This window comes from Schistocerca cancellata, chromosome 5 (genome assembly GCF_023864275.1).
Source record: "Schistocerca cancellata isolate TAMUIC-IGC-003103 chromosome 5, iqSchCanc2.1, whole genome shotgun sequence".
NCBI lineage: Eukaryota > Metazoa > Arthropoda > Insecta > Orthoptera > Acrididae > Schistocerca > Schistocerca cancellata.
This window is the reverse complement of record NC_064630.1, coordinates 374603853-374625018: the sequence shown is the minus strand read 5'-3', so window position 1 is coordinate 374625018 and position 21166 is coordinate 374603853. Positions and strand designations below refer to the sequence as shown.

Genomic DNA, 21166 nt, shown 5'->3' with positions numbered 1-21166 from the left:
TGCACTGAATGCCAAAAACAAGTGAAAGCATTTCTTGGACTTTTAAACTGCAAAATAAAATTATCCGTGGCCGATAATAAAATAACCTAACTTTGAAAAGGTTATTAATAAAATTTGCCCCAAGGTCCTGCAAATGGAACAGGAAGATGAGTTCCACACATTCAAGCCAAAGTTATACAACATCCGAATCTTTTATCACCCTGATCTTACTGAAAAATTTTACTCAGGGACAGCCACCAACAATTAAGGCCTTCATGGATAACTGTGCCAACTTAATGAGACTGATGGTAAAATACTACACAGAATGATCACTTTTTCCAATTGATCTTTGTCAGACAAGGAAAGAAAATTTTAATTATAAAGAGGGAAGACCTTGCTGCTGTTTGGAGTTTTGAAAATCACCTATTGTGTTGACGTATTATTGGAATGGAAACTGACGCACAATTGTTTAATGTGATAGTTTCGGGTCTTTGAAAGCGAACACTTACCTGGCAGAAAAAACATGTTTTACCACAACTACTGTCCAATGCTGTCAGAGTATGTGTTACAATCAACTGTAATTGAATATTAGATCAGAACTAAAAGACAACCCAATAATAAATATTGTTAAAGATAATTATGAAAATGAAAATATCAAATAGACCCAAAGTTATTATTTGAAGAAAAAGAAATACTGTACAAGCGAAAGAACCGAAATTAGAACAGGTGGAAATTGTGTTTCCCAATCCATTCCACGGATGAAGTAATTAAATCTATGCCTCTTAGGCACGGCGTTTTTGGACCAAAAAAGTGCATACAGAAATTATAAGAATAGCATATTCACCATGATATTAGAGGGAGCTGTAGAAAATAAAAATAACCACCATGTCCATAAGAATAAGAGGCACCCTGAAATCGTATGATAAATGTCAAAAATGAAAAGTATCAACAACAGAGTGAAAAGTCTTTAGGGATGATGGTAAGCCCTAAAAATTTCATGTGATGTCCATAACTGAACTTTTTGACTCTTTGCCTATGTCCACAGCAAATTTTATGCAAGCAGGAGCTTGTTTTGAAATGTCACTGAAAAAAGCTGATAGCAGAATATCATTAAGAAATTACAATAATATTATTTTCTTTTATTAACAGAACACCATGTATGATTAACAACAGATCCTAATTCTGTTCCAAAATTTGTAAACAATTCACTTAAAGAAATATCTTCAGACAAATCTGCATTGCCAACTACTTGTAAATCCAGTAGAGCATGTGATAGGGGCACTGAGAAAATTATTCAGTAGCAAGAGCAGGACAAGAGACAAATTGTGGTCCAAAAAATCACCGCATTTTGAGTCATCAAGAGTTAAAACCAAAATAGTACTGGCATGCCATACTATACATTGTTAACAGAACATAAACCTGAAAGTATCTTTGATGAGTATGTGTGTTTTTTCCCAGAAACTACAAATAATGGGAGGGGTAAAGACAGGCAAATGTGGTGCTGAGTCATTGACAGGCACATAAACAAGACAGAGTATGCTGTGAGCTTGTGAACAAAACCTTCCCCAGAGTAAACAGAATACACATACATACACACACAAACATGCATGGCTATGAAACTTCCTGGCAGATTAAAACTGTGTGCTGGATCGAGACTCTAACTTGGGACCTCTTCCTTTCTCACACAAGTGCTATATCAACTGAGCTACCAAAGCACGACTCACAACCCATCCTCACTGTTATACTTCCACCAAGAACTTATCTCCTGTCTTCCAAACTTCACAGAAGTTCTCCTGCAAAGGGTAATTTTCCCCGAGTTTGAGTCTCCATCTGGCACACAGTTTTAATCTGCCAGGAAGTTTCATATTAGTACACATTCCAAGGCAGAGTGAAAATTTCATTATACATGGCTACATTTTACCTGTCAACTACGTTGAGCTAGCAATCTCACTCAACTGAAGTGAGGGGATTTGTCAGATGCAGTGAGGCAGGATTTATATCACCACAATCAACAATGAACAAGGATGAGCTGACCAAAGCCATGTTACAATCCACCAAAAAAACACACCAACAATAGAAAGCGAACACATGAAAAAATTGAGGAAGTTATAGTACCCCATTCGGGTAATTGCATCAAAGTGAAATTACATGCCAAATCAGAAAAATTTACTGAATCAGGTGTAGTTCAAAGTTTCCATTTTGGGGAAGGCTGTGACATTTATCAATTGGAATTATGATGCAAGTAGCCGAAACAAGACAAAATACTGTTAAAATACGTTTTTTTTTTTTTTTTTGTGGTTTTAGGGCGCACAAATTCAACGGTCATTAGCGCCCAGACTATGTTAGGAATGCACCGCGAGTCACAAGTTTAAAACAGCAACGAAACGGAGGGGGGGGGGTGGGGTGGGGGTGGGGGGGAATGTGTTGTGCATCACAATACAGATAAAAAGCAACATTGGTTTTGTGCCTAAAAGATGATGTGAGGTGACCTTGTTGTGCCTCAAGAATTTTGGGGTAAATTCTAGAGACCCTCGTATTTCCACAGTCTCAAACATGCATTATTTTTAGAGACGAGTGTGGTAAAGTAGAACTGTGTCTACTGCACCACAATTATGTGTGTGCAGGATGGACGTGTATCGGACAGATGATTGGCTTGGGCAGGTAGTCACGAAGCCCGCTTAAGAAGTTACACATCCAGCACAAGAAGTAACCGAGACGGTGCGACGTCATGCATTATTGTGTGAACATTAAAATGTTGTTGAAAACTGTTGTGTGTGATGAAAACACAGTGACACTGAATTTAAAATATTCTTGAGTGTACGGAGTTATTTTAGAAGTATAAAAAATTCCTCCAAAGTAGCATCTTATCTTCGGAGAAGAAGTTATGCAGGACCTTGCAGCCGGCTATCCTGAAAAGAAGATCAGCGAAGCAACTAAAAGTACCTTCAATAGCCAAGGGGGAGGGTGAGTCTTGCACACCAATACCACACTGCCACCCTTAATCAGCAGAAACCACCAGAATGTGGCGACTGCGACAGGACACGAAAAGGAGGAATTTTTTTTTGAAGAAGATTGAGATGAGAAAAAGTTGAGAGTTGCCGTAACAACATATAATAACAAGACGAAAAAATTGTTCTACAAGATTTGATTAAGAAGATTTGGTTGTGGGGAGGAAGCAACCCTCACACACACATTAACCAGCTGACACCGTCGCAGTAACCCACTATCGTTGCTGGTTGCTGTTTGAGTTGCCGACTTCGCGCCCGCTGATGCCACGACAAACATTTGATGCTGCCGGCGACTGTGCGGTTCACCGGTGCCGATTCTACACCTCACTGACGCAGCATAATATTCTACACCAGGTGAGTGGGAAATAAAAACTTTATTACTTTAGTAACAAGTGTTACAGAATACTGCGGAGTGAACTTTTATTGTGTAATTGATATAATTGAAATTAGTATTAGATGCTCACAAGAGCTTAAGTTTATAGAAATATGGATAGCTTAAAACAGGCCACGCAGAATCGAGAACCAGCTACGGCCATGGAAATAAGTAAAGAGATGCCTGATGGGCCGGAATTGGTAAAGGCCGAGTTGATAAAGTTTTTTAATGCTTTTGGGAAAGATTTAGACCATCACTTCGCAACCTCGAGGAAAACATTAGACAATAACTTCAAGAAAAACCTGGACTTGATACACTCAATAGGTACTAAAATAGATACCCAGACTGAAACTATAAAATCCCAGACTAAAGTTTTATGTGAGACTCTAAAGAGGTAGACTCTGTAAGTTCTAAGTTACATGCTCTGACTGAAATCCGAAAAAAGCCAAACAACAAACATAGATTCGTTGTACGTCAAAGTAGACACTCAGAAACGAACCTAGTAATCTGTGCGAAGGTACAATTGCTTTGGAAACTAAATTTGACACTAAATGTAATAATAAAGAACCCAATCTTAATGAAAAATTAGAATCTTGTGAAAATGTATGTAATGTTAAATGTAATTCTGTACGACAGAAAATGAATATCTTGAAAAAGAGCACAGATCGACATAAGGAATTAATATTGATTATTCAATCAAAAAGTCTTGGTGTTAGCAGACCAATTGCCAGTTCGCAAATAAACGATGTAGAACAAAATTTCAAAGAAGAAATACTCGACTTTGACACTATAAATGTAGGTAGTCTGGTGGAACCTTTTGAGCTAATTGTAGATCGAGAAATTTCCGAGAGTATAATCTCCGGAAATGCTGGGTTGTTGCTTTTTCCAAACCTAAAGATGCTAGCAAGGTTATGGATGAAGAATTCAAACTTGTCCAAGACGGAGTGGAAAACAGAACAACTTTACCTAATATTGGGCTACGTAATAAAATGGTAACTTTTCGTTGTGGGGAGACTTTCACACGAAAGTTAATGAGAAATATTGGTACATGAATAATCAAGCGAGGTTGGTGTTAGATCCATGAGATCCGGGCGGAGTCACATCTGTACTCCAGGGATGTTAACATTCTGTGTTAACGGGAGGAGTGACAACCATCTGTTCCTGAGTTGGGTTCAGAGTTACTTCCTACACTGAATTCCCTTCAAATCTTCGACTATTCTGTAATCTGTTCATAACCTCTTAAACTACCCTATTATATTAGTATTTAAGTGACCGAACATGACTACCCGATTGTGACTAATTTAGGGAATCATGAATAACCACTGATCTCTGGACATAATATGGATCAAAAAGAAAAATAATCTGATGGTAAAGAGAATGCTATCTCGATGACACAAAATGAATGAGAGTAGTATATTTAAGAAAGATATAGTGTGAAGTCACTAGCTGAACAACTATTTGATTATAGTGTATAATTTTCTATTTTTATAAAATATTTTGTACCTTTTGGTGAGATGATATATGAATAGGGAGGGTTTTCAAAGGGGTGGATAGTGTAGGTACACAAGGTTAACAACACACACACACACACACACACACACACACACACAGAGTACACATCTTTCACACAACCCTCGCAGACAAGTGTGACTGATTTTTCACCATTTGCCGTTCCATAGGAGTTGCTAAGCTCTTCTTCAGGGACTTAAAAGGTGAAGGTGAGAATGTCCTTTCTGCAGGTGACATTCAACATCATACCTCCTCTAGCTTCTCACTCAAGTACCAGTGAAGTGGGGATCCTGGGGAAGGAGCGTAGGAAGGGTTTCCTGTCTTTGGGGCTATCTTCTTTCTCTTCTTTGATCTTAGCAACCATTTCTATTTTTTCCTTTCTTACTTCTCTTTTGAGTACCAGTCTATCTTTCCTTCTGTCCATATGCATACACATCTATTGCTGAAGTCCTCAATTTCTGTAGTTTTCTATAACCTTCAACTTATTTTCCATAAGCTGGCTGAAGAATCAGGCTACACGACTACCCATACGCATACACACAATGATACACAAAGACACAAACAGAAAGAGTACAGCTTAAGATAATGTGGGAACTGTCATGTGTTGGAGGCAGAAAAGTGTGCACGTAGTGATAGGTATGCACTCCAGGTTATGCGAGGTGACAGTTCCACATCCCGTAAAGGTATGTACAGGGATATATTCATATATGTAAGAGCGAAGAGTATTTATGGTTATGATTAAGGTATTATGCTAGTATGTGTACATGGGAGGAGGATGAACATATTGTGGTTCGTTATGCTACACTGTATACTTAAGTGGATAGAATTGATGTCAGTCTAACAACTATTCTGACAAATTGTAGGATAATGGGACGAGCAGAGCATAACTGAGAGAGAGAGTGTATGCGTGTGTGTGTGTAAGAAAGAGAGAGAGAGAGAGAGAGAGAGAGAGAGAGAGAGAGTCTATATAAAATATTTCCAAGTGTAGTGTCTATTGGGAACATAGGACTGGAAGAGTAATGGAGGACTCTAAAGGGTTAAAGGAAGTATTGAGAAGCAAGTGTAAATAGTGAAGTAGGATGTTCATTTCTCTAAGAGGCATCTGAATTCTAGGGTACACAAAGATGTATGCTAGGGCAATGGGCTATGAAGCATACACAGGAAGAAGGAAAGCGCACCCAGCATTGATTGGATGGAAAAGGGCAGGTAGGCAGACCCAAGAAAGCCTGACCTATACTGTGCGGGCATGGGCACCAAGAAGGGGATTGACCTGTACCATAGTATATTAGAAATTTGTTTAAAGGGGCGTACCTACCAAAATGGAAGGAGAAAATGCTTTCATAGTATCAAACCATATGTAAGGTATACGTACTGTGCCCAAAAGGAAAAGGGCAGTATCGTGACAAAAGTCACACATTTTGTAGAGATTATTCTGCTAAGTTTGAATTCTCATTTCCACTCGCATTGTTATGTTTGTGTGAAGTTACTTGTATTGAAAAGAGCATCTTTATTTACCCAGAGTTCCTCCAGATTGTAAAAGGTACCAAATAAATCCATACTTAGGAAAAGTAGTACCGTCAAACAGGGTGATTTCAGACACCAAGCGAATTTGGACAGCATGGCTTATTTGCTCTTTGCTACTGCATAGAAACAAAGAGTTACTTATTTTAATGTTTGTGTGCCAGTTATATTAAGTGCAAGATTGCATTTATCGCTTGCCACAACTTTTATTTTGTGTCAATTGTTTCCCTAGGTGAATAACTGATGAACAGTTTCAGTGTTAAAAAACCATGCATTATTGTAAAGTGGAAACTTTCTATTGTTGGGCCGAGTAGGAAGTTATTGTAACCGTAATTGTCAATGCACTCAGTAGCTAACAGCATAGAGACAATTTCTGTACAAGTTTGTCGAGTTTCTCGTGCAAGGTTATAAAATAACAACGGTTTTTGTAAAACTGTGTACTGTTTGGGGTGATTTCGGACAATGCCAAGAACGTATAAGAGCAGGAGAGGTGCTACAGTATGGAGTAATTATGACCCGGAACTTTTAGATAAAGCTGTTTGTGATATTCAGAGTGGTAAATTATCATACAGAAAAGCATGTGATTTGCAAGGTATACCTAAATCAACCCTACAAAATAAATTGCAGGAAGAACATCCGAAAAAAATGGGAGGGCAGTCAGTGCTAAACAAAGAAGAAGAAGAAATCTTGAAGCAAGGTATCTTGAGGGCTGCACACTGGGGATTTCTCTTCACTAAATTGGATATTAGATATTTAGTTAAAGGCTACCTTGATAAATCTGGCCGAAAAGAGAAGAAATTTCATAATAATTTGCCAGGAGAAGAATGAGTGCATTTATTCCTCAAATGACAGTCAGAAGATCTTTCCGTTTGTTTAAGCAAAAATATTAAACGAGCTCGTGCAGAAGTGAACAAAGAGACTGTTTATTTAAATTCTCGCAAAATAAAAACTTATCTGTAATATATAAAATTCATTATATCATTCCATATCACTTATTCATGGCAAAGGGCTGCCTTAAAATGTGTAAAATGTCACCAAACTCAAAAAGCATGTAGAATTTTAAAAGAAGGCAGTAACTGTCCGAATTCGCCTTCTATATACAGTAGAACCCCTCTAATCCGCCACCATTGGGACCGGGACCATGGTCGGAACGAAAAAAGGTCGGATTATCCGAAAAATCTAATATTTATTGCAAAAAATATAAATAACATTTAGTACAAAAAATTAAACAATTTAAGAGCTAAAAAAGTCTCCAGTAATATAAAAAGATGTTTTTACAGTGTTAAACAATATATTAACTGAAAAAGTCTACATATACTATAACATGTATTGGTTTTAAAAGAAAAAACGACAAATAAATTACAATACTGTACTGTACTGTACTGTACTTAATAACGTATAAACGATATACACTATAAACTAAAAAAATGTTTATAGCACTGTATATAAAAAGATTTTTTTAAAAAAGAAATAAACTACTGCATGTATAAACTAAAAAATGATTATACTGTATGCATTGTTTTTACAGTAAAAACGAAAACAAATTACTTGGAAAAAAAGTCAGTGACACATTTTTGTTTAGCAGATGTTATTCTAGATTTAGCTGCAGAGTCCCTGCATTTTTATATCCACAAAATGTCCATTGGAGTTGAAGCTGGATTCTGCTCGATGTACTGAAGGGCGATGTCAAAAGTGTTTTTTGCATCGTTGTGTGAAATCCGGGTGGGGGATTCGTCTTCGCCGTCCGAGTCCTCATTCACATTGGCAACGATGTGGTCGTCATTGAGCTCTTCAAAAGTGTCACAGTCTTTGTCACACTCGTTTATCCACTCTTCGACTTCATTGGCAGGGACGTTCAGCTCCAGAGTTTGCAGATCTTTAACGATTTCCAGTGTGGCGTTGTTTTGCTCATCTTCGGTAAGCTCATTTTCAGTCATAACTTGTGAACAAAGTTTTCGCCACGATTCCCACAGAGTGCCAGGTTTCAGTTCATCCCATGCTGCAGAAATTGTGTAGATAGCATCATTGATGTTCAGGGATTTCATTGCCTCAAATAATTTATGATCTCCTTCATATTTTTCCAAGATTGAGCTGATACACTTTCTGCGATATCGCCTTTTTAACTATTCTATAACACCCTGATCCATTGTTTGGATGAGTGAGGTCCCATTAGGAGGCAGAAAGAGAACTTTTATGTCCCCTTTCATCAAATCTCCCTCACATGGATGTGATGGTGCATCATCCAACAGCAGTAGAGCACGAACAGGCAGATTTTTTTTGCTTCAAGTCTTTTTCAACCGATAGCACAAACTCGTCGAAAAACCAGGATTTAAAAAGGTTGCAGTCCATCCAAGCAGATTTTTGATTGCGGAAATAAACTGGCAAGGAAGATAAGTTTATATTTTTCAATGCCCTTGGCTTCTAAGATTTGCCAATGACGAACAAAGGGAGCCTGTGGATACCATCTGCACTGCTACAAGGAATGACTGTTATTATAACTTTTATAAGTTTCCTTCCTAACATGGATTCATTTGAAGCTGCGAGCATTTTTGTTGGCAACATTTTAAAGTTCAGACCTGTCTCGTCGATACACTTGGCAAGGTAACAGTTCATTTTCTTCTACAATTTCTTGAAACTCCTTAGCAGCTGCGGCATCGGCAGATAGTTTTTCACCGGAAATAGAAACAATTCGGACACCATGACGAGTTTTCCAACAATCAATCCAGCCTTCACTGGCAGCAAATTTACTTTCGGCTTCCAGTTTTTTGTTCACAACTATCGCTTTTTCATTGAGAATTGGCCCGGATACTGAAGTTCCTTTCCTCCTTTATTGACAAAACTGCATCCACAATGAGTTATCAAGCAGTTCAACTTTAGGCTTTTTTAATGTTTTGCGATTCTTCAGAGTGTTTTCACCATCAATCGTAACTGTATAGGATTCACTGTCTTTCCGATTCTTCCTCCAATCCTTAATTGTCGTAACACCTACATTCAGTTCCTTTGCAAGTTTTTGGAGCGATTCTCCTTCGTCCAGTCTTTGTAGCACTGTTAATTTTTCATTTAGTGAAAGAGTTACGTGTTTACGTTTGAATCCAGACATGTCGAAAAACAGACAACTGTACACACAATGAATCTATAGTAACAAGTACTGCAGAGAACATGGAATAAGGCAAATGACGACGTTTTTTAATCCCAATAAAGGATAAAACTGCACAATAGCGTACAGTATAACAATATGCACAGCGATAGACACCGCAACAATGGCCTGACAGGCGTCCAGTCAGTGACAAGTTGGCACAGGCTCGCGAGCCTGAGCATAGAGGGGTTCTACTGTACTGTAACTTCTGACAGAGATTTAAAAAACACATGTGTCCGAAATCACCCCAATCCAAGGGGTGACTTCGGACACTTTATTTAACTGCCTCAGATAAATATACCCACACATACATTTTCTGGTTCTGGGATATTATATTCGTTACACATACACCCTACCACATCCATAACAATCAATTTAATCTAAGAATATATACGAAAGTTACAATCAAAATAACGATGAAACTGTCCAAAATCACCCCGTTTGACGGTACGCAAAGTAAGAGCAAACAACAACATCAACTTGGGTATTGCACACTTGCAATCTACGATTGGAAAGGGAACAGAAAGATTCTTGTCCTTACAAAGTTTACATTGATCAAACGGTCCATGATTATAATGGTATTAACATGGAATAGGAAAGAGAGCTATATATGAAGTACCCGATGGCTAGGAAAATTTATATAAATTGATGGAAATGTAAAGTAATACTATACAAATACAATATTGATGTACATAATGAACATGTATAAAATATTGTGTATTTGAGCTAATGGGAGGGATATGTAGTGCCTCGAGAATTTCGGGGTAAATTCTAGAGACCCTCGTATTTCCACCATCTCTAACACCCATTATTTTAGAGATGAGTGTGGTAAAGCAGAACTGTGTCTATTGCACCACAATTATGTGTGTGCAGGACGGACGTGTACTGGACACATGATCAGCGCAAGACGGTAGTCGTCAAGCCCGCCTAAGAAGTTATACATCCAGCACAAAGAGTAACCGAGATGGTGCGACATCATACATTATTGTGTGAACATTTGAATGCTGTTGAAAGAAGAGAAGAGACAATTACTCATTCATTCGCTTACTTTCGTAAGTTCCGGACAGTTGTCTTGTTAAACTTGGAGAGATTTGTAGACTGTATTTATGGGAAAATGAATGATAGTTTCTAGCGGACCGGAAGGTTTCGAGGTTACAAAAAATGTTTTAGTTGTATGAAAACTGTTATGTGTGATGAAAATACAGTGAGATTGAGTTCAAAGTATTTTCGAGTGTATGGAGTTATTTTAAAAGTATAAAAAATTCCTCCAAAGTAGCATCTTATCTTCGGAGAAGAAGTTGTGCAAGGACATCGCAGCTGGCTATTTCGAAAAGAAGATTGGCGAAGCTATTCCAAGTAAGTTCGATAGCCAAGGGGGAGTGTGAGTCTTGCACACCACTACCACACTGCCACCCTTAATCACCGGAAACCGCCAGAACCTCCAAAACCAAAACAATACTTACTCTACTCTGGTGTTTATACAGATTCCAACAATTACAAAGTTCATTATACATTGTTCAAACTGAAATTAATTGAATTTAAAATTAAGATTTTGATGTTTTTAGAAAACAAGTTATGGAATTTGGCTTTGCGAAGCCTTACAATGTTTCTGAAACAGTATTCCGAAACATTAAAGTTCTGACATAAAAGTTGACATATGTCAATAACAATATCTTAATTATTTCTTTTAATTACTTTACAAATACAATTGGACATTTGTCCCTAACATAAATCCTGTATCTTTACAGGGGGCTGTATCATAATTACTATCACTTTTCTATGTATAAATTCCACAGTGGTAAACTGGGCTTTTGTTTGCATTTTATTTGACATATTTTTAGTTTAATGCTGAAGTGTCATGAGAAGTGGCTAAATATGCTACCACCTTACAGTGCTCTGTTGAAATTACACACACACCCTTGCCTGGATTGCACTGATTTTGCTTTTGACTGGTGTTTGGGTCTTGATTTGGTGCAAGGAGCTTCTCTGCCTTCATCCCAAGCTCATATTCCAAATTTTTTGCCTAATAAATCTACTAGTTCTGATGTTGGCTGTGGTTTAAACAAGCTAACGTATACAATGTTTAAAAATTGGAGTAAGATGGTCGATTATAATGCTATACTGACTAATAAATTGTATGCTGCATTCATATAGTGCTGCCTTCAGTCTTGTAGTACACTACAGTTACTCATAAGAAACTAAAATGCATAAGAACTTAGGTGCAATAAACTCACAAAAAAGGACCTATGTAACAACTCACTTAATCCCAGAAACACAGTTAGCAAGCGATTATATGTCATTGTTAATGTTTTTCCATGGAAGGCTTCTGATTAAGTATTCCTTGGAGCGACATATGGCACTGAAGTGTATTGGCTACATCTGTGCTGACGATACAGCATTGGTCGCTGTACCCACAATGCCGCATGACGCCTAACGAATACCTCCACAGAATTTACAAAATATAGGCAGAATCACTGATCTACAAAATCTGAAGCTTATTTAATGGTAACTCATGTCCACTCAATATGACTATATAGTATGTTCACTGATTCATAACCAATGCCAAAAAATACAGAAATTTCGAAGAAATATTCACAAGGATCTTCCAGACTAAAAAACTCTAATTCTCTGTATCATCTCAAGACCATCCAAAATTAAAAGAACTGTGCCTCCAAATGTCATAGAACCCATATATATATAAATTTGGAAAGGCCTCATGGATTATACTATACTGAGATTATAAAAGCATACCACCACAGCAGTGTCACCATACATTCTGCAAACGAACTGTTGTACCAAATTTCCAGCTAATGTTTCCTCAATTAGTGAAGGTATCATACAGCGGAATGATTAAAGACTTAAGACTGATAACTTCTGTCAGTGTTTATAATTATTACTGTGCAAAGCTTGAGGAGAGCGGCATCACAGAGTCCTAGCAATTAGAAGGAACCTAAGTGATAGGGTAAGTCTCCATGAAGTGTATAGTGGAGATGTGTTTTAAATATTTTGTAACAGCCTCAAACAGCCTGATGATGCTGAGGGAGAATTGGCATGCACAGAAGTATGATATGTGCGGTTCCCCTTTCCCATCTAAGGAGATGCCAGTATGGAGAATATATCAAACATCATAGTTCCTGTGTACTTGAAAAATACAATAATTTGTATTTTTCATGTAAGGCAACATCACCGTCATGGAACCAACTGCTGTATGCACTGATACCAAAACTAAGTCCTGCTGAAGGTACATCCGTGTTATACAAAGCAACACCCTGTGGCAATCAACATCAAAAGGCTAAACTCACTCATTTGATACCACTGCTGCTCTACCCCCAAAAATGTTTGTGATAAAGAGTGTAATGAAACAAATACTCAGTGCAAAATAAGAGTATGACGGCCAAATTAAATGCAAAAGTGTAATTAATGGGTTGAAAAGTATTAACTTTGTATATTTTCAAGCCTATTACATTCTTTTCTAACATTAATAGTACAGTACATTGACAACAGCCTAAAAAATTAATAGAATTTAATATTTCCATATATTATGCACAGAATTGGTAATGCAGTTTCACTTCATGCTATTTTTTTCAATATAATAACAAGATTAATTACAGTAAATAGTTTTCACATTTTTTGTCGAATTTCTGAATCTACATAATGTTTTGCTGTAATCAGACTGTTTTTGTAATATGTTCACAATGATGATATATTTTAATAGTAACAAAAATTAAGATTAGATTACTTTGCTAATGAGAGTATATTTTGGATACAAATTAACAATAACCGCATTTCAGCCTGTTAGGACTATAATAATTATCAGTTTTGATGTATTCCTGGCACATAAGGCAATGTGAACTATTTTTACTGTATATATTAATGCATAGCATGATCTCTTGCAGTGATGCATAATATGAGGAGTTAATGAATTTGATTTTATTTTTTTCCATGTATTCAAGTACCTCAAGTTCGTGCCAAATTTTCCGCTAGGAGCAATGAGGAATTGTAAAGTCTCACATACACAATAAACTCCTCTCCACATAGTGCCATATTTTGTGGACTATTAGACGCACTTTTTTTATTTGAAAAATTGCCTCTAAAATTCAGGAAACCTATCTCTATCTAGCAACACTGGATTCAACTGGCAGCTGCAGTTTACAATTGCAGCCTCTAGACGTCTTGATAAATAAACCATTTAAAGTGTGTACGAGAGAGGAATGGAACAAATGGATGATGGATGAAACCCAAAGTGAATTCACGCTGAATGGAGCTTTAAAACGATCTACAATCAAACAACTGTGACAGTGGATAAACAGTTGTGGTCTAAGAGCAAGAGAAGAGGCATTATTAATACGTCTTTCAAGAAATGCAGCTTAAGTAACACTCTTGACAGCAGTAAGGACCATCCTATATGTGAGGAGGACAATGGTACTGATGAACAGGAGAAAGAGGAGGAGGAGGACGAACAATAACAACAAAATTCAGATGACGATTTTCAGGCATTTTAAAGGGTACAGTTTTATGAACTAAGAATTTCTTTTAGTCTGGTTTGCATAGTAATAATAAAAATGGTAAAAATGTTATTTAAAAAAGTTGGTTAAAAATTAAGGCCATATCATAGTCTGTAAAATACGGTATGTATAGACATAAGTTTATTAAAGTTTTAAATAATAATGAGGCAATTTGGCTGTTAAGCGCTACAGCAGTGTCAACAGCTAACCAGTGATTAATGTGCTGTGTAGTTTACTTATTTCCAGTATGGACTCAAGAACGGGAGGGGGTGTATAAATTGATGATACAAAAACGATGCCAAAATAGAAAGCTGGAGCTGTTATAAGCAGGGGCATCAGCCAGAGTGAAAGGGGCTCCTTGAAATCAAACACACGAAGTAACTGGAGAGAGATTCGCACCCTGTTATTCTTGACCCCGGCACAAAGGGTGAAGTCTCCAAAGGACTATCATGGTAATGAATATAGTATTATTGCTACACTGTTGCACGCTGGCTTCCCTTATGAAAGTAGGCAGATCTAGTCTTGACAAGAAAAACGAACACAGAGCTTTAGAAATACCAACCCACATCCTACCACAGAACTAAATTTACTGCCCAAAATTTTGCTTCTTCACTAGTTAAAAATGCTGATTTATACTGGATTTGTTTCATCTAACTTCCATATCTTAGTTATTAAAGTTCACAAATAGATTTTGAAACATACCATGTACTGCCTCCCTGGCTGCTTTTCATCGTATAACACCCATGAATCACCTTCCTGTGGGAAACAACCAAGAGCCTGGTGCAGCACACTTTCCATCCACGTGCGCAATGGACTCTGGGTCAGGTATCGTCGATAATCAAGTAATGACTCGAGAAGCCTTGAAATTAACATCAATGTGAAGTAGCTGGTAATACAAAAGTGTAAATTCACACAAATAATAAGTGTTTTTCTTACATTTTGCCAAAATTGGGTTGGTTTGACGGTTCTTTTGGTGGTTGTTTGGGAGGCTTCTTTTTTTGGCTTTTCTGTTTCCTAAGTAACAGAAACATATGAAGAAACTGGATAATATCAAACTTTACACATACAAGCAACGTTTAAAATAAAATATGAAGAATTTAACAAACAATCCCGCTTTTGAATGTCACACTGGGGACAATCAGCTGGACAAAGCAAATGCAGGTCATTTTCTGAAATTGTCTTATCAAAAATATCTGGCATTAACAGATTTCAAAAACTATTTGTTCGCCTATCAATATTCAGTGCACATTTGCTTCCAACAGCAGCTTCAAATAATAAAACTATAATACAACAAGGAATATAACGACAAATTCAACAACAAGAGAAACATTCAATATTTCTACAAACATTTCTCCCAGGATCAACTTCCTCAATTACACAAGATGGCTGCAGGTATAATATCAAAGTTGCACTCCACCTACATCTAAACAATTGTTTTCAACAATGATGAACAATAACATAAATATGAGAAACTCATTTTCAGACCTTAAAATAATACTGCGCGCTATATCTACAATGCACACAAACAGGCTTAGAAAACATAAAAAGGAATAACAACGAGAGTGTGAGAGTTGATTACAAATCATTACACATGACGACTTCAACTGGCAGCATGGAACAGAATGTGACTTTCACGTGAATAGCAACAGTGGAGTGGGGAAGGGAGAGGGACAGTACGAGTACTGGTGAGGGGCAAGAAGTGTGGAAGGACTACAGACTGCCAGTCACAATATCGGCAGGTGTGAGGGGGAAGGAATTGACACTCACCCCCCAGACACTAAGCATGGCAGACTCCAGTCGTGCTTTTCTCTCACAGACCCTGCTATCCCTCCCCCTTTCCAACTTCCAACCTCACACCATATTGTTGCTATTCAGGATAATTGCATTCCGGTACGAGCCTCTGGTGGAAGCAGTTATGTGTGCATGAGGTGGGCTTGCTTGTGTGTGTGTGTGTGTGTGTGTGTGTGTGTGTGTGTGTGTGTGTGTGTGTGTGTGTGTGTGTGTTCTTAACTGAATAAGGCTTTGGCCCGAAACTGTTAATGTTTAACATATTTTCATTGTGCTTGTCTGACACTCAAAGGGTCATCTTTATGGCATCTGTCTATCCTTAATATTGTTCAGTTTTTTGTTTAGTTTATAGCAGTGTAACCTCATTTACAGTGACTTACACATTTGTTGTTGCAGAAGTAATTAGCCTGAGAAATATCCAGTGTCCTCTCTCTAGTCTCTCACTTGTGAGCAATTCTTCATTAGTCTTGTAGTGACACTGACTCACATGGGACTTTATTTTTATCCCATAATAAGTACCTTGGCATGATAAGGTCCAGGATATGTGGCGGCCATTTGAACAGTGGTATGTTGCTGAACCACATTCACTAAAAAGGCCACGAAATAGTTCATCTGGTGACCTCTATCCTGCTGTAACCACATGATCCACAGTTCCTTTGTATCCAACCCAATATTAACCATACTTGCAACATGACCAATTATGAATTTCCATTGATGCACTCTTTAAAATAAATAGTTTGAACATGTATTGCGATGACATCAAGGCCCACATCGTAGGGTGCGTTTCTTTCCAAATCTTGCACATAATGGAAATTTTCCCCACACTAGAAAACCATACTCCCTTTTGTGATCTGTAATACATGGTGCATTGGGCAGAAAACTAACACCCTTGAGCAACATGTGGCATTTGGAAATTGTGCCAACAAAGCACAGAAGGCTGGAAGTTGCTACTCTGTATCACTGTCAGATAATTCATTCACAAACACTGGTCTAAATCCTATCATTTTTTAAATGTAGTCATGTGTCGTTGGCTGTAGTACTTTAATTTCACCTGTTCCTTTGCGCATGAATTTAAATGGAGACTGCTAGTGGCACATATTGCCTTTCAGGTTTTCTTTCTGTCACACATTGCCTCTCTCGTTTTCTTACATCCCCGGCATGGCCCGTCTTTTACACTGCCCAAAATTAAAACATGTTTCTCCCAATCAATGACTTCAAAACAGGGATCCTAAAAAAAAAAAAAAAAAAAAAAAAAACTATTTATTTGCACAATAGTACAGGGTCAGGAGGGGCAGGGTCGGGTGGGCGCTTCTCAGATACACTGTATACATAATGCTTTTTGAACTTCATACTAAATCTATTAACACTTTGCAAGTAACTACAATTTTGAATGCTTTGTTTCAATAATACAGCTAATTCATTTTTCAGCTCACCTGAAATTAGGTTGTCGTGTACCCACTTTAACTTTAACAAATGCGGGACTTTCACATGGCTCAACCTACATAGAAAAAGACACAATGCTGTAATAACTATTTATATCGCAACCATTTAATATAAAAATTTGGAAACTATCTTACACCAAAAGCCCAGAAACAGAAGTTTGCTTTAAATAGTTAAAAATAATTTTGTATGACTTCCTAATATGTTCACTTAGCATGCACACATTATTTCACTGCCATACACGATTACATATTTTAACAAATGTAGGATGAATATGTTGGTTTATCAATGCACATTTACAAACAAATAGTTGAATTATGAAAGGCACTTAGTGTGTTTTTAATAGCTATAGTTGTGTGCATGTACAATTGCATTTAGTAAAAAGAAACACTAAGAAGCCTCTCACAGTTCGACTATGTTGTAATAAGAGTCTTTTGAAAAACAAAGTATTTAATTATGAGGAGGCCAAATTTCTGGATAGTATTTATCTTCACTAGAAGCAAAATCCTACTACTGTCAATAGGCACATAAAAGAAAAAGTAAAACTTATCCTAGATTTCAGAACTATTAGTTCTCTCATCAAGGGTAGGTTCAGGAAGTTTGTAACGTAAGGGCAGGCCACTCAGACCTCACAAGGACAAGCACCCGCCTGCAGTGAGCATGAGGACTTTCTGATGCCTTCTCCTTATTCTCACAACATGCACTGCTCTCACCCTGGGATCTGAGTGACTTGCCCCTCCTTTTCAACGTTCTCCATCATACATGCGCGAGCGCGCGCGCGCGCGCGCGCCCACACACACACACACACACACACACACACACACACACACACACACACACACACACACACACACAAGGGGGCGGAGAGGGGGGACGACGGCATAGAGAAACAGTAGCTTCAAAATTACCTCAACAAATTATGGCAGAAAGACAAAGTGGGAAATTCCTGTCAAATCTTCAGCTCAACAACAGAATATCATTAACATCCTAAGGTTGCATTCACAATGGCATGAAACAGCCACACCAGATGCTGTTTCCAGAAGTTGCCCACAATGCGTCCAACCTCCATCATCAGTTTTTGGAGGGACTAAAGGGGTTAGATTTTAACCTACTCAGGTGGAATGGACACCATGCTCCCTCTGTGCTCACAGATGAGAGTAGCATTGCAGCTCCTACTATTACAAAAATGCTCAATGCATTGAAATAACCTATACCCATCTCAGAAAGAACATGGTGTTTACCTCACACTCTCGACATAACATACAACACCTTTCTCACTTGAACAGATTGTTTTTTGAGGTTATAACTGAAGCCTTAAATTCCTAACAAAAATTTTGTCTACTTGTGGTTTCCAATAAAATTGTGATTTCAGTCCACAGATTCAGAGCACGTTAGATATCTATGTCATGCCAGACCTAGATTTTAGACAAGCTATGGTATTTTTCACTCTCAGGGTATCACAAATCACTCCTTTCTTGGACTAATGTTATCCATTTCTCACAGTTCATATTTCATGTGCGAGAATGTCGACTGATTCAGATCAGTTTGTTTTCTTTGGTTGAATGTCACCAATTGTTATAAGAAGTCTGTATATTTGGTGATGAGATCAGCTGTGTTGTCACCATGAACTCAATGGCACACTGATTTTAAAAGCTCTGCTACTTTTGGCTGATGTCAGTCATTGACAGAATCCACCAATGTCAGTGGCACTGTGACCACAGCCTTAACAGAAAAACATACGATTTGATTTTTGTGAAAGAGCTTGTAATTTATTTGTTACTGAACTGTGATTGAGATGCCACGTTAGATATCTATGTCATGCCAGACCTAGATTTTAGACAATTTTAATTTTTAACTTAAATTATTCTAGATAAGTTTTCTGAACACTGTGTATTTAAAATATAGACATTTGTTTGCTTTCTCGAGGCTGTACATATGGAGGCCACTGTAAAGGACATTGTCTAATAAAAACCACTTTAAAATCATTGAAACAGAAAAAAACATTAACCATATTCAATTAACATTTGACAATTAGAGTAAAAGATATTGTGTTATATTTGAATTGCCACACACAAAAGTTCATAATTTCAAAAAAAATACATGAAAGTTCAATATTTCAAAAAAATAATCACATCCACATTTAATCTGCTGTAGTGTTTTCCTGTCTCCTTCAGACGATTAGAAGTACGCCAAGTCACTACTTTTCCTTTAATGCTTTAAGCACAAGAGTTTTCGTTACTTCACATAATACAAAAATCACAGACTAAACCATTACCAACAGAGCTTCTCCATACATACTGTCTCATTTGTATGACTGCTGTGGCTGCATCTGTCTGCAATGCTGTTGCATTAACTGTAAACTACCGTATTTATCCAATTATAAGATGAGATTTTTTTTCCAAACTCATTTAAAAAATATTGGGTCATTTTACATTCATAGATTAAAATACTGATGCAGAGATCACCATTTTTACATTGTATATCTGATTTGCTAAGAGTTCTAGATACCGAACTACCACTTCCTGCCAGTTTAGCACAACAAACCATACCAAAAATGACACATTTTGAAGAGATCTTAATTGCTGTGTATCATTTACACGGCATACTTTTGTAATATATAAGTACAAGAACAGAGATCTTGAAGCATAGTATATGTTAGCTTCATAAGCAATGACATAAAGACGGTGGCTCTCTCATTTGTTTCTGTAATGGAATCACAGAACAGGACTTGTCAGCCAATCATATCATACAACACTGCGCATCAGCACCAATAAATTAAAGATGGCCAAAAAACTTTGGACACCAAGCAATAGCAAACCTCGAGCCGCAACCCTTCGTGAAAAAAACTGCACCCGGGTATAGGTCAGACCACAATTTTCTCGACATGCGAACCACCTACCCTCAAAAAACTGGACTCATTTCCAATGTGAACAATGCATGAACATCCCGTGATCTACCATTGACTGTTGCTGCCTTCTGTAGTCAGCTCTAGGATTATTTTGAAACAAACATTAGTGAAAGTAATAGTGCTGCCATCAATGACTGAGCCAATATGACTGCACTGACATAATTCTGTGCATTTACTTGTCATGTTTTGCAGTTTGCTGTAATTCTGTTACAAATATGTCATGTTTGTTGAGTGAGTAAGAAATTTTGGAAGCTGAAGGGGAAGAAATTGCTAAATGACTCACCTCGCACTTTTTTCTTGGAAGAATAATTATACTTTCTGTCATCATTATTTCAAAATTTGTAATCTATCAATGAACTAAGTTAAATATTAAAATTAATATTTAAGCTTGGCCCTTTTTAGCATGTATTACTCTTGAAGATACATCAATTACATATGTGCCAGTAATGCTTTAAACAGTGGCATGCATGGCCGGTTTCCTAGGCCCAAAACTCTTCCAAGTGGACAGTCTCCACAGTGTTAAAGTGTCATATAGAAGGTATTTTAGAGCTCTCTTTGCAGCTACAAGAATATGCATATTTTGAAAACAAACACATTTAGTTTTATTGAAACACATCATCATCATTGGTCTATAATGAAAGATATTTACAATGTGGCTTGCTTTCTAGATTGAAGAACAGTTCGTTACAAAAGATGATTTTACTTATTTTATGTCCAATTTTCATTCACATCAGGAAACGCCATCTGCTTGCACATTTTCGAGGTGTTCCTTTTTTTTGGCACTGTTGATTCCATCCTAATCCCACATTGCTCTGCATAACTTTGCATTTACTGATGTACAACACAACACAGCGCAGCACCACAAAACAAGGTGTATTAGGCTTAAATCAACAGTGCCCTTGTAACTCAAAAATGAGCAAACAAATGACATTTCCTGATGTAAGCAAAAATTGGAAGTAATTAAAAAAAAAAAAACTTTCGTAATGTACAGTTTTTTGA

General features: G+C 37.3%; 1 protein-coding gene across 2 annotated transcripts in view; it reads right to left on the bottom strand.

Annotated features, from left to right (window-relative positions):
- LOC126187467 (cyclic GMP-AMP synthase-like receptor) overlaps positions 1-21166 on the bottom strand; it is a 78181-nt gene that overhangs the window by 38047 nt on the left and 18968 nt on the right. For both annotated transcript variants that reach the window (XR_007537731.1, XM_049928564.1), the window contains exons 4-6: positions 17253-17317; positions 14968-15045; positions 14734-14890 (exon numbers count right to left, since the gene is read on the bottom strand). Coding sequence is in view for 1 of the 2 variants with exons in the window: in XM_049928564.1 (XP_049784521.1) it covers positions 14734-14890; positions 14968-15045; positions 17253-17317 (300 nt within the window). In the remaining variant the exon portion in view is untranslated. The remainder of the gene's footprint in view (positions 1-14733; positions 14891-14967; positions 15046-17252; positions 17318-21166) is intronic.